The sequence below is a fragment of the Poecilia reticulata genome, linkage group LG5 (genome assembly GCF_000633615.1).
Source record: "Poecilia reticulata strain Guanapo linkage group LG5, Guppy_female_1.0+MT, whole genome shotgun sequence".
NCBI lineage: Eukaryota > Metazoa > Chordata > Actinopteri > Cyprinodontiformes > Poeciliidae > Poecilia > Poecilia reticulata.
In genome coordinates this window covers 25,245,051-25,258,703 of record NC_024335.1, presented here as the reverse complement: position 1 = coordinate 25,258,703, position 13,653 = coordinate 25,245,051, and the positions used below count along the sequence as shown (strand labels likewise).

The 13,653-nt window shown below is 39.5% G+C and overlaps 2 protein-coding genes across 2 annotated transcripts; both read left to right on the top strand.

Moving 5' to 3' along the window:
* The first annotated feature begins 605 nt into the window (after positions 1 to 605).
* On the top strand, positions 606 to 5,066 carry cdk2 (cyclin dependent kinase 2). Its single transcript, XM_008410003.2, has 7 exons — positions 606 to 1,269; positions 2,402 to 2,479; positions 2,573 to 2,693; positions 2,796 to 2,966; positions 3,738 to 3,839; positions 3,922 to 4,125; positions 4,219 to 5,066. The coding sequence occupies exons 1-7, from the start codon at positions 1,154 to 1,156 to the stop codon at positions 4,321 to 4,323; spliced, it is 897 nt and encodes a 298-aa protein (XP_008408225.1). The 5' UTR covers positions 606 to 1,153; the 3' UTR covers positions 4,324 to 5,066.
* Positions 5,067 to 6,392: 1,326 nt separating this feature from the next.
* Positions 6,393 to 10,886, top strand: olfml3b (olfactomedin-like 3b). The gene is made up of 3 exons (XM_008410002.2): positions 6,393 to 6,737; positions 8,316 to 8,601; positions 9,838 to 10,886. The coding sequence occupies exons 1-3, from the start codon at positions 6,507 to 6,509 to the stop codon at positions 10,620 to 10,622; spliced, it is 1,302 nt and encodes a 433-aa protein (XP_008408224.1). The 5' UTR covers positions 6,393 to 6,506; the 3' UTR covers positions 10,623 to 10,886.
* The last annotated feature ends 2,767 nt before the right edge of the window (positions 10,887 to 13,653 follow it).

Here is a 13,653-nt window from a genome sequence, read left to right as displayed (position 1 = left end):
GACGCTCACATGATCAGAGGAAGCCATTATGTGAAACTTTAGTTTTCCACTGATGATTCACTCACACTCACTCAAAACAAATTTGTATACCAACCAGATAAATGCCAGTAGAGGGCGTTACTGACTCTTCCTATGAATTCTCTCTTGTTGAAGCTACTGACACACCATCGGCTTCACTTCACCTCAATATATATTTAGACAATAAAGTTATTATTATTATTATTATTATTATTATTATTATTATTATTATTATTATTATTATTAATAATAATAATAATTTTAGTAATATTTTTATAATTATATTATTTTGTAAAAATATAGTAATATAACAATGATGATTATGATTATTATTATATAAATAATAATATTAATATTATTATATATCATTATGACCATATTCTTCTTCTTCTTCTTCTTCTTCTTCTTCTTCTTCTTCTTCTTCTTCTTATTATTATTATTATTATTATTATTATTATTATTATTATTATTAATTTTGTGTGATAGAGACTTTCTCCTCCCACATTAACTACGTCATGTACAACGTCACCGAATTTTTACCATGTGACCTTCGGGGTCTGTTGGCTGTGCATACCTGCGTTTACCCGCTCAGAAGCTATTTGGAACAAAACAAAGTATTTAAGCTACATTTCAAATCAATTTATTTTGTATTTAACAGACTGGAAATCGATAACGTCATTGGTAACGTTTCGAAGAAAGGGCTCTATGGGAAAAGTAGTAAAATAACCGTGAGAATATTACTCATCTGAAATATCCGGTGTGCCCCGGACACATAATCGAACGCACCCAGCACAACGCGGGAAACGCTGTTGTGTTGGTTCGGTAGTGGCTTCTTCTGAGGAGCAACCGCCGCGCCAACACTTAGATTTACGTTGGTCCATCAACGGAGAGTACACATGTTAGTTTCTTTCGTTTTCGTTAGTTGTGCTTGTACCCGAAAGACTCTCTTCTCGACCCCATCTTCTCGTTGAAGCGTTCCCGGCTTGAATGACGGAAGCAGCCGGAGTAGCAGTCTGTCGGTCCCCGCGTTGTGCCCTAACGTCTGTCCCTGTAGCCGTTAGCTCCGACACAAAGAGAGCGGTCGTGCTAGGCTGCTAACCCCTCAACAAAGTCCTGCCGGGTTTTTACCTTCAATATGGATACGTTTCAAAAGGTGGAGAAAATAGGAGAAGGGACGTACGGAGTGGTTTACAAGGCCAAGAACAAAGTGACAGGAGAAACTGTTGCTCTGAAGAAAATCAGATTGGACACGTAAGTAACTCACTGTTGATTCAGTAGGTTATGAGTTAGGGAAGCAAATGTTTACGTTTTTGACATAACAGGTTTTATTCAACGTTTGGATGTTTATACCTCTTGGAAGATTGTCATCAGCTAACTCTTTACAGGAAAAATGAACTCAGGAGTTTCTTTACCTTAGCTTTAGATACACTCCTCCATAAACTAATAATGAACAAACAAAAACCTACGCAAAATATAATGCATCAAAATGATGCTGTAATAAGACACGCACACATTCGTCCGTGTTTCCTGAAACTTAAAAGTATAACTTGTTATATCATAAATTTTACAGTTCTCGCTCATTAAACTAAAATATCACTAAAGTGCAACTCATACATGTTGATTAATAACAAAGCACGTAGTATTTTTTTTTTTCACGTGTTCATCTTGAAATGAACACGTATAACTTACTTTATATTGATGCTGTAAATCAGGAAAAACTGTGACTGGAAAAACCTGCTCAAGGTAAAGGGATTACCTAACCTTGAGTGGATTGTGAAGCACAGCCTATTCAAAAGATTGGGGGGGATTAATCATTTTCACTGCGGCTGTAATAAGTGCGTCAAGAAGCACCGTGATCCACACACATCAGAAGCATCTTATCAGGGCTAATCAGAAAAATGATTGGACTGTTACTCACTGGTTCACTCACTGGTTTTTTTGTCTTTTGTTTTTTTTAGATGAAAGTCAGGTTTTGATTTCGTTTGGAAATCCAAGCGTGTAGAATATGCAACTTGGCACAGAATCCAAGCTACATGAGATCCAGTACGAGTTTTCCACCGTCTGTTACGATTTGGGGAGCCAATCCATGTACATTTTCAGATGGTGGTCCACTGAGTTTTACTGTCCAAAATTAGCGCAACAGTCCACCAGGAAATGCCACATAACCAGCAATATCAGCAAGCTGATGCTCACTATTGGAAAACAAGCACTGATGCTCAGAATTTAAAAAAACAACAGTATATTATGTTTGGGCGTCTGTGTTCCCCAGGTGTTTGTTTTCCTGTAGTAATTTTTAAACTAGGTGTCTTATAATCGTTATCCTATGTGCTGTGAATGAGCGCAGAGAGCAAGCGGCGATAACTCTTCTTTCCTTTGTATCCAGGGAAACGGAGGGCGTTCCCAGCACAGCCATCCGAGAAATTTCCCTTCTTAAAGAACTCAGCCATCCAAATATTGTCAAGTAAGTTTATAACATTTTAGCAGAACACATGTTCTGATTATGCCGTTTGCCTCTTTAGATTTATAACCAGCCTCTTTTCTTATGCTCTTTTAGGCTGCGAGATGTGATCCACACCGAGAACAAACTTTACCTCGTTTTTGAGTTCCTCCATCAAGATCTGAAGAAGTTCATGGACTCCTCCTCAGTCACTGGCATCCCGCTGCCTTTGGTTAAGGTAATCATAGCTTCATGTTTGTCTTAGTACTTTCCTGGTGGCATGAATAACGTTTTTTGTGTGAGTGTGTGCTTATCTGTCATGGTTGTCTCTCTGTTTTAGAGCTATCTCTTCCAGCTGCTGCAAGGCCTGGCCTTCTGCCACTCTCACAGAGTTCTGCATCGAGACCTGAAGCCCCAGAACCTCCTCATCAACGCCCAAGGAGAGATCAAGCTGGCGGACTTCGGCCTCGCCAGAGCCTTCGGCGTTCCCGTTCGCACTTACACACACGAGGTAAGGTGGTGGTAGTCTTTGTTTTATTCTTTTTTCCTCACATCCAGCTTTTGAACAAACCACAAGTTACTCCTAGTTCAAGTTCCCCGATAGTGTTGACGCTAGAGATAAATTATTTCCATGTCATACCGGCTCTTTCAAAAGTAAAGACAAAGTAACCATGGCGATTTAAGAAGCGGTTTAGAAACAATTTTTCTATGGTATGTTGAGGCATATTTGCTATTCATTCAGCCTGCAGAAGAGTGAAAGAGTTTCAGACAGGAAGACTGAACAGAGTACAACAAAGTTGCTCTGATTTACATGACGGATTTTGTTAATCACAGAAATAGAGTAAGCAGAGGGTACTTTCTCTTAGGGGATGTTTAAGTTTTAGTATTCACATTAATTGAATGCAAAAGACATGTTTTATTAAAAAAATAGTTGAGACCAAAGCACCAGACTGAAGACTTTTATCATTCAGTTTTTGGTAAAAAGAGAAAGAGAAGAGAAAAACGATAAATCGAGCAAATGAAAATTATTGAGCTTCTTTTAATTTATCATGCGATTCATTGATTTATTGTTTATTGTGACAGGCTGATTTGTAAATAAAAACGACTATGAAAAGAAGGCTACAAAAATGCTCTAAATGCTATTCTGACTTCTTATAATGTTGCTCAGAAAGAAAAAAAAAAAGCTGTGTGAAATCTGGAAAATATCTCCAGTATTCCGTTCAGTGTGTCTCCAAGTCTTGGTCTCTTACTGGAAGAAACTGTGTTTTTCTGTATTTTCCAGGTCGTCACACTTTGGTACAGAGCGCCAGAAATTCTCCTGGGCTGCAAATATTACTCCACAGCTGTTGACATCTGGAGCCTGGGGTGCATCTTTGCAGAAATGGTAACGTGAGAATTCCCACAGTAAATGTCTAACAAAGCAGGAGTGGTCTCTAATCGGCAGCACGGTCTCTCTGGGTCCTCAGGTCACCAGGAGGGCGTTGTTCCCCGGTGACTCGGAGATAGACCAGTTGTTCAGAATCTTCCGTACGTTGGGAACGCCAGATGAAACCGTGTGGCCCGGAGTCACATCGATGCCCGACTACAAGCCCTCCTTCCCCAAGTGGGCTCGGCAGGACTTGGCCAAGGTGGTGCCTCTTCTCGATGAGGACGGGAGAGAGCTGCTGGCAGTGAGAACATTTTCACTTGTTTAAAAAAAGCAATGTAAAGAGAAATACTGATACATAATGGACTCATCTTTCTATATATTTTTTTTTTTTTAGGAAATGCTGAACTATGACCCAAACAAGAGGATTTCTGCCAAAAATGCACTTGTACATCGGTTCTTCCGGGACGTCTCCATGCCAATTCCTCATCTCAGACTGTGATCTGTGCAAAGCACCAGGCTGATTGGAATCGGCGTAACGTCGAAGCAATAAGGACCGCCTGCCCCGCTTCAGTCCTGTGCCTGCAACGGACAGAGAACCTGGACACTACAGGAGCCGAAGGGCCCCTCAGTATCTAAACGCAGCCTTTACGTAGCCGGATGGACGTCCTGCTGTTATGGTTCCAAGGGTTTACCCGTCATTTCTCATTTTACTGGGCATGTTTATGCACAGCTGCCGTATTTGATCTGTTATTAATGATTCAAGGTGTTCTTTGATGACGTTCAGGCCAGAACAGTGACTGCTCTTGAGCTTCCCCCGTTTAAATGTAAGTAACTTTTGGATGTTTGAGTTTAGTTTGTTTGATTAGAGTCAAATTAAATTGAGGAATTTGTGGGACTGTGCAAATAAAGTAAATTTTTCTGTATCCCTGAGAGGAGGAGAGAGAGAAAGAGAGAGATGGCTCTCAGCACAACAATCTGGTGCTTTAAAAAACTCCGGGTCGCACCAGCTGCCCTCCGGGTCGACTTTTCTCTTCTTGCAGTTCCATGCAAACGATCTTGAAGTGGTTTTAAAGCTCTTCGTTTGAGACTAAGGTTCTGATTTACAGTAGTTCACTGTCATTTTACAGAATTAAACTTTGCGTTGCATTGTTCTTATTTTAGATTTTATTCAAGCCTAATGCACAAATTTTATACATGTTGTTTATATACAGTTGTAAAAAATAAACTTGTTCAGATAACTGCTGGTTGTGTTGGAGAGATTCGAGCTGTTAAATGTGCATGTCAAAAATCTGGCAAATGCAATAAGCTATATCTAATTAAAACCTTATTTTTACATTCACTTTCATAAGCAGAAGCTTAAGCATTTTTGCTGACACTTGAAGGATATTGGAATAAAAGGTTTGCTATTCAGCAAGTTTGTACGATTATGTACAAAATATTATAATTAATAGTGCCTTCCAAAAGTATTAACCCTTAAGATTGTTTTTTAACTTTGTCACATTACAACTGCAAAAATAAAAATGTGAAAAGTGCGACCTTTTGTATTCATCCCACTTATCTCTCATGTCATTAAGTTATTTCCAATAAATCCAATCAAATACTTCCTTTCGGAAATCACCTGAGTAGAAATATTTGTAGCTTTATCTCGGTATAAATGCAGCTGTTACTTGAAGGCACCGAAGGTTAGAGAACAGTCAGAGAAACACCCAAAAACTGCAGAGATACTCGACCAGGTGGGAGGATCTGTTGGCAGGACAGTCATGGATTAAACAATCCTCAGGTTTGGCCTTTGTGGAAGAGTTACAAAGTCCTGAAGAGTCTCAAAGTTTTCCACAAAGCATGTAGGAAATATAGAAAACATGGGAAAAAAATACGCTCTAGTCACATTAGTCTAAAATAAAATGCAAAACGCTTGTACATTTCACACACCATCCCCATATGGGAACACAGCAGTGGCAGCATTGAGCTGCGGGGGACGCTCTGTTTGGGAAAATTAATCTGCTGTAGCGAACCAGCTACTCTCCAGACTCTGACCTTTGAGATATGAAGACTGTTTGTGTGGATAAAACGTACCAAAAGTCACACCTGAGCTACATGCGACTAGTTTCTCCAGACGTCTTGAAGTTGATGAGCAATTAAGGCTTTTCTGCTAATCAGTCTCAGTGGTTGTGTTCAACAGTTAATCCACTTTACCACATCATTTATTGACCTATCTTTTTTAATTTCTCTAAGTGTGTATTGTTCCAATGTTACTGTTAATTATGTGTCCAAAGCCTCATTTGAAATATCTTTACTGAGAAAAATGTTAAGGTGCTGTGTGTGCTTTAATAAAGAGTGCAGATAGTTTGTTAAAGACATTACAACATGACATTATAATGCAGTTTGTTAAAGACATTACAATATGACATGCATTTCCTTCTAAATTGAATTTCCAGCATCTTGGTTTCTCTGTCTTAACAGAGGAGAGCAGCACTTCACATTTTTTCCTCTGTTCTCTTACATAACTTCTGGCTTTGAGCCTCTTTAAAACCGAATGTTTAAAACAGAAGAAGGGTCCGGCACCCCTAAAGCCAAACGCCAACGTTCATTTAAAAAAATGCTCCGCTGTCATTTTTCTTCCAAGATCACCAAACAAGATAAGACCGTAGAGTGAGGAGTATTGTCCGGTGCCTCCACCACCATATGGCAGTGGCTCCTCCCAGGCAGCTAAGTAAAACATTCCAGCCCACCTCTGGGAGTCTGCTGGTTCCCTCACACTCTCTGACGTCCAGTCAGGTTTTTGCTGTAGCTCAAAGGTTTCTGTGCTGCAACAAAATGAGAGGATTCGCGCTGTTGCTTGCTTTGGTTTACTCTGCTACTGCTCAGCACCAAGCTCTTATTGACTACTTGGAACGGAGGCTCCTTGCAATTGAGGTAAGACGTTTTCTCTTCCTGTCGAGTCCCCAGTGCCAGAGTTTTCCCCCGCAGAGGAAACTTTCGGGAACTGATGCAATGGAATGCAGATGTGGGCAAATCCTGGGGAAAATGTTGGGAATACAGATCAGTTGCACTGATGTGAACCGTGAGCTTCTTTTTGTGCGAGTCTGCAGCTCTAACTGCAGACAATGTGATGACAAAAAAAAAAAATTACGTTTCTATAAATTACATGATTCTGGATAAATGCATTAAGAAGGATGAAGCTCCAGTTGTTCATCACAGCGAACGTGTGCAGGATTTAGTGCGATACAAAAAAGTTTTGCAGATTTTGTTTCAAATAATAATTATAAAAAAATCAAGCAAATATACCTGATTAAATACAGAACAGCAGTTGTCAAATTATGATTTAATTCAAGAAAAAAAGAAGTATCCAAGACACTTTGTCTCCCAAAATATTGATAAATACTCAGATTTTTATTGAAAGCAGAGTTCAATTTCAAGTATGTACCTGACCTGTTGAATTAAGAAATCACTTCAATCTATTCACCTATATAGCCCGGCTAGAAGAGCTTTAAAAGCAAAGCGCCGTCCTCTGATCTGAAGAAATTCATCAACACAGAAGAAATAAATCAGTCAGGAAAGAGTTAACCATCCACTTCTAAAGATTTAAGACTAGCAAGCCTCATTTTGAGGCTTATGAATGAAAGTGGTGAACCCTCCAAGGAGTGGTCTGCCGATTAAAATTACTACAAAAGAACATTGTTGACTCACTCAGGAGGTCTTAAATAGAAACAGATCAACGTCCTGAACACTAAAGGCATCACTTGGCTCAGGTAAGGTCAGTGTTCATGATTTAACTATAAGAAAGCTGCTATTCAAAAAGAAAACATTTTGATTGTCTTGGCATTTTGGAAACTTATTCTGCTAACTCACTTAACTAATAGGGATCTTTTTGAAAGTTGTGTGTGTGTGTGTGTGTGTGCGTGTGTGTGTGCGTGTGTGATGTATAGCTAACCCAGTAATTTCAGATAAGTCAAACATGATGGACCTTTACTGCCTGCTGTAACTGATTGAGTTTTGCTCTCTTCCAGAAAATCCTAAAGAAAAGTTTGTGACCTTAAGCTCATTCTCAGGTCTGAGTGATCTGGAGTTTTTGGAGTGGCCTAGTCAAAGTCTGGACTTGAAGCTAACTCAGATGCTTTGACCGGACTCTAAACAGGTTGTGCTTATTCTCTAAAGTGGCTGAATGAAAACGATTTTGCAAAGAAGGACGAGCCAAAATTTGTCCTCCCATGCAGCAAATTCTGTCGTTATTGGCAAAAACGATCGTTCACAAAATATTTTACAGAAAAGCTTCGACAAAAAGATCTCAGACCATTTTCCTGGAAGACAGTCAGGCAGGGTAGGTGCTTGCTATGTGTGGGTCCTTCCTGATTAAAGGATGCCTCTAAGGCCACAGAAAATTGTGGGCTTGAGTAATTTAAAGCAAACACTATTTTAGTTGCAGTATAAAATAAACATCTTGAGAAGTTGCGGTTAGACTGAGGCTGCTCTAATCAGCTTTGTTTACAACAGGACAGAATCTCTCTGTGGCAAGAGCAGACCACACGCTATGCCTCCGAGCTGCGGGAGCTGAAGCAGCAGATGGTTTCTCAGCTGGAGAGTCTTGACAAAGAGAAAGAAACCCTGAGGACGACTCTGGACGGAGTGGGGACGCGGGTTGACCGGGTCGAACGGGAACTGGACTACCTGGAGACGCAGAACGGGGCTCAGCCGTGCGTGGACGTGGACGACAAGCTGATAGAGCAGCAGGTGACTCTGGTTAAGGAGAAGCAGAAGGGCAAATACTTCAAACTCACAGGTGAGATGTGCTGGTAGAGAATCGAACTCCTAATAACTGGTAAACCTGAATACTTGTTTTTTTTTCCATCAAAGTTCAGATAAAAATGCAGTTCTTATATCATGTCATTCAATTTAAAAGGCCAAAATTACACTTGCCATTGGTTTTGCTTCATTACCAATGTGACTAAATATTGAGGCTTTTTTTAAGAGTATTTGTGAACTTTATTCTAGGTTGAGGCCAAAGAGAAAAACTATTTAATCTAACAAATACATGTACTAGTAAGTCTGTTATTATGAAGAGTATTTGTTGTTTTATTTTGTATTTTTTAAATCCTAAACTAATACTTTTTAAATGTTTAGTTTAAACTTATTATTAATCTGGAGGGCTCTTATTTTGAAGAGTAACCTTGAGCTCTTCTGCTGTTGGGGCAAAAGGCCTGGTGCCAGGTTGCCATGGTGATTCCTGTTCTTCTGACCAGCAGGTGTGAGAGTGAGAAACCAGCGCCTCACTTTCTCCCATGTCCCATAAAACAATGGACGGTGATTTTCAGATTTTTATTCAGTTTTTTTTTTTTTGTAGAAGTTTTGACAATAGAAATTACCTTTCAAAATCCAAACTTTAACACAAAATTCAGCCAAATTATATTAGAGAATTTGGAGAAATATCTCATTTCTACAGTTATGGAAGATATATTGTCATGAAACCGACAAATTTAACAAAATATATATTTAGAAAATGGTGAGTGTAGATAGAAATATGTGACTATTGGGGTGAATTAAACATCTACTTTTTAGGGATGTCCGGAGCAAAATAGAATTAAAGAAAGAACAAACAAAAACTGGAGTATTTGAGGAATAAGGTGGTTGGTAAAGGACTAATGCAGCTGTTTGTGCAGTATGTGTAAAGAAAGGTGCTTAGTACACACCCTTGTGGTGCTCCAGTGCTGGTGGAGAGCGCTGCTGAAATGGTTGTGTCCGCCTGCAAAGCTTGTGATCTATTGGTCAAAAAGCTATGGATGATATTACATGAAATGTTGACTTGATGTCTCTTTTGAATACTCATCTTCCTGTGGATGGTGTTGAAAGTAAAAGAGAAGTCCACAAAGACGATCCTGACAAAGGTTCCTGGTTAATTGAAGAGCTACAGGAAGGCAGGACACAAAAACTACAATGAGTTTTTACACTGTTTAAAAATGTCAAAGCATTAGAAAATTATAACTATTTGTGTAAAGGCTGTCCCTCATGTCTTTTACAGACTGCAGTGATATGATCTCCAGCATTAAAGCCATGAAGATCCTGAAGAGGGTTGGAGGGCCAAAGGGGATGTGGACCAAAGACACGGGCGGAGCTTCTGGGAAGGTCTACATCTTCAATGGGACAGCCGAGGACACCATCAACGAGTTTGCCACGGTTCAGGACTTCACTCGCTCGGCGGGCTTTTCTCTGTCCACCGACCTGAAGATTCCCTCGTCCTGGAAGGGAACCGGACATGTGGTCTACAACAACCACGTGTATTACGTAAACCAGGAAGAGGAGATAAAGGTGGTCAAATTTGACACAAAAAATAAGTCTATTACAGACAGCGTGGTCTTTCCAGTGCAGGATCATGTTCCTGTGTACGGCTTGAACCCGGAGACGGTGATGGACCTGGCTGTGGACGAGGAGGGCCTGTGGGCCATCTACGCCACAAGGCAGAACGAGAGGCACATCTCCATGGCTAAGATGGACAGCAAGTCCCTGGATGTCGAGCAGATGTGGGACACGAACTGCCCAAGGGAGAACGCAGAGACGGCCTTCATCATCTGCGGCACCCTGTATGTGGTGTATAACACCAAGCAGCCTGGCCGCTCGCGAGTGCAGTGTGTGTTTGACGTGAATGACCTGGTGACTAACGAGGAAGCGCCTCTGGTTTACTTTCCAAAGCGCTACGGCTTTCACGCCAGCCTGAAGTACAATCCTCAGGAGCAGCTGCTCTACGCCTGGGATGATGGCTACCAAATCCTCTACAAGCTGTCCATGAAGAAGAAGCTGGAAATCTGAGCCGAATGAAGTAACCCAGTACTTTAAAAAGGGTTTATACAAGTCATACCTGACCAAAGATCGTTTATTATTTCAAATATTTGCAGTGTCTTTTTCTCCCTTTTTAGGTTATCTGAAGTGAATTTTGTAAGCTAGAAAATCCAGCATATTATTGCCATTGATGTTACTTGATGAACCGTTTTCAGGATCTGACAAATCTTTGACTGAGATGCAGTACACAACTCAAGCTTTGTTGAGCTTTCACAATAAACACCTCCCACATTATGTGCATTGCTATCATTTGTATGTAAATGCAGATCATTTGGGAATTTCTAACTAAACTCTTCATGCAATTTTTTTTATGAAAAAGAGCCAGTTTGTGAATAATGTAGGTATTAGTGTGTCACATTTAGATTATTATTAAACCAATTCTCAGTAGTTTTGACCCATAATCAGAAAAATGTGTAATACTCATGACCAAATTCCTCAAAACAACATATTTCCAATATGTGATTCCCAAAGTAATCAAACCACCGGCTGTTAACAGACATAGTTCCCATTATACTGATGGCGTAGATTTAATTCTATCAGTCCTTAATTATTAGCAATTTTCTGGTTGTCGATTAATTCAATTGAATGTCGTGTCTTGATTTTAAGATCCTCAGAAGTGTTGCTATATAAAGTCAGAATATTTGAATATTTGCTAGCACTGGTACAGAAAAGTGTGCACTACTCTCTTAAAACACTTATTGCGGATGTAAAAACATGAGACCCTGATAAATCATTCAACATTTTTTTTGCTCTGGAAGCTGAAAGGTGCAGTAAGCTATTTGCATATACACACTTTGATACAGTGTTGAACACCTTTTTTGATTTAACTGTCTTTTAATCTTCATGCAACATCCTCACTCAGAAACATTTGACCTCTATCTAAATTTCTCCAAATCCATCAGAGTGTGAGGACTGCCCTTCCCAGGTAAATGTTCAGATTTTTAGTCAGATATTACTGGGAACTCTGGCGTGGATACTCCACAACCTGGATTTTGCTCTTCTGAACGCATTATTTTGTTTCAAACTATCTTCATTTTCAGTTTTCCAGCAGGCTTGTGAAAGTTTGAGTCAAAACTGACTGGTAATCGGGACTGTCCACAACTTTATCCCACTTCACAAAAGCTTCAGATCCACTAACTAATAAAAATAACCCTGGAGCATGATGCGCCACCCCCATGTTTCACTGTAAGTATAATGTTTTTTCATTGATGTGCAGCATTTCTGTTCTGCTATACTAAAACACACGACCAGGATGTTTTTGTTGATGTTTTCTTAACTTTTCATCAATTTTGAAATACCTATGTCTTTAATAACTTTTAAAATCATTGAAAATCTCAGTTGCTCTCAGTAAAACAGACTCTAAAGGAGAAAAAGAAAACAGATCTTCAAAACAGGCTCTGATCTTCTCTGTAATTACAGGCTCACGCTCCCAAACAAGAGCCAGATTATATCACCAAACAGTCATTTTCCAAAAGGTTTCATTTACTCTGTTGTACTTGTGTTCTTGTGTCGATGGAGCATCTACACATGTGCTACTTACAGGATCTGGGATGTTTTAAATATGTTACGCAGCTTTCAGGTAAGATCCATAAAAGGAGATGTAGCAGCTGTTATTCTGCCGTAGAGAGAGGAGGTAAAGGATGAAGACCACAAAAGGTTTGTTGTTCATGAAACCAAACACTGACCACGCCCCGTGTGTCAGAGGTGGTGACTGGATTTTGCAAAGCAAAGCAGTCTTCATGTCATTACATATGAAGTACAATGGAATTACTTTGCATGTTTCTGTAAAGAGAACCAATGCAATCCATTTGAGTGCAAACACTGTTTTGATGCTGTTTTAATTAATTTTTTTTTATTGCACAAAGATTTTTTTTTCTGCTAATCCGTTTTCCAGGAAAGATTACATTAGATCTCTAACTGTCAGCCACACCCAGAAAATTCACCCCCAGTCAATTCAGCTGTATTGACCTGTTTAGCTACAGCTGCAGAATAGGAAATTTCATTCTTGGCGTGTAAATATCACTGGGAGGAGTAAATAAATGAACCAAAAACGATGGAAAGCTGGATTATACCACATGTAACAGAGGTGAAATTTCTCAGTACACAAAATAAAACTCACAAACATTTATTCATGTACTCCAGTTTCTACGCTCAGTATGCTAACAAATGCATAGAGATAACATGCATAGAGAGACACATCAAGGTGTCATTCTTTTTTAACAATAAATTCTATTTTTATGCGTGTTGTGTCCTCACTGCTTTTCCTTATCGTCCTTTATGCTCAGGTTCCACGTATTTGTCCTCTACTTCAGGTCCAGAACTTTTATGGTCTCACATCGTCGGAGTTAGAAAAAACCCTCAACTCAGTTAGCTCTAGTGGGTTGCTATAGCAACCAGTACCTGCCACTTCATGGGGAATAATAAAAGGCTGGTGAACCACCACTGTGAACTGTACTTATTCAGAGCCCTGATGAGTGTGGGTTGCTCTGGTTTCCCAAGATTTACACAAGATGTTTCTAACTTTATGACACAAAATGTCTCTGACTTTAGTATCACTTTGCATCCAGAAATGTTCCCTCACCCCCAACTCATTGTCCCTCAGTGTTAATAACCACATCATTCTATTTGAATAACCATGTAATGCAAAAACAAAAGTGGTATAGAGGTTTATAAGGTGGCATTCTAATGAACCAATGTGAAAATGTTGAATCTAAAGTTGTTTTAGGTAAAGAAAAAAAAGAAAGAAAAATCTTTTGGATATAGACTCAACAAACAAAAACTTCTCTAACCTAAAATTAGACCAATACTTTAACGGTGCCCAACACTGAAGCCAATGAGGAAACATGTTCTTATACAATCCTTTATATATTGGAAGAAAGCTAGCACAGATTATGCTGTGTGTACTACAGTTATCCAAGCAGATAGTCAACAGCCAGGCCAGAAGGGAGCAGTAGCTGTTTGTTAGTATAAAGTTCAGCCAATAAGTACATCATTCCTTTTA

What these genes read in the sequence shown, in the direction of transcription:
- olfml3b (XM_008410002.2), top strand. Translation starts at nt 6,507, where the DNA reads ATGGCAGTGGCTCCTCCCAGGCAGCTAAGTAAAACATTCCAGCCCACC. An exon ending in GGAGGCTCCTTGCAATTGAG is followed by an intron (nt 6,738 to 8,315) that starts GTAAGACGTTTT and finishes TGTTTACAACAG; the next exon opens with GACAGAATCTCTCTGTGGCA. An exon ending in CAAATACTTCAAACTCACAG is followed by an intron (nt 8,602 to 9,837) that starts GTGAGATGTGCT and finishes TGTCTTTTACAG; the next exon opens with ACTGCAGTGATATGATCTCC.
- cdk2 (XM_008410003.2), top strand. Translation starts at nt 1,154, where the DNA reads ATGGATACGTTTCAAAAGGTGGAGAAAATAGGAGAAGGGACGTACGGA. An exon ending in AAGAAAATCAGATTGGACAC is followed by an intron (nt 1,270 to 2,401) that starts GTAAGTAACTCA and finishes CTTTGTATCCAG; the next exon opens with GGAAACGGAGGGCGTTCCCA. An exon ending in TTCGCACTTACACACACGAG is followed by an intron (nt 2,967 to 3,737) that starts GTAAGGTGGTGG and finishes TGTATTTTCCAG; the next exon opens with GTCGTCACACTTTGGTACAG.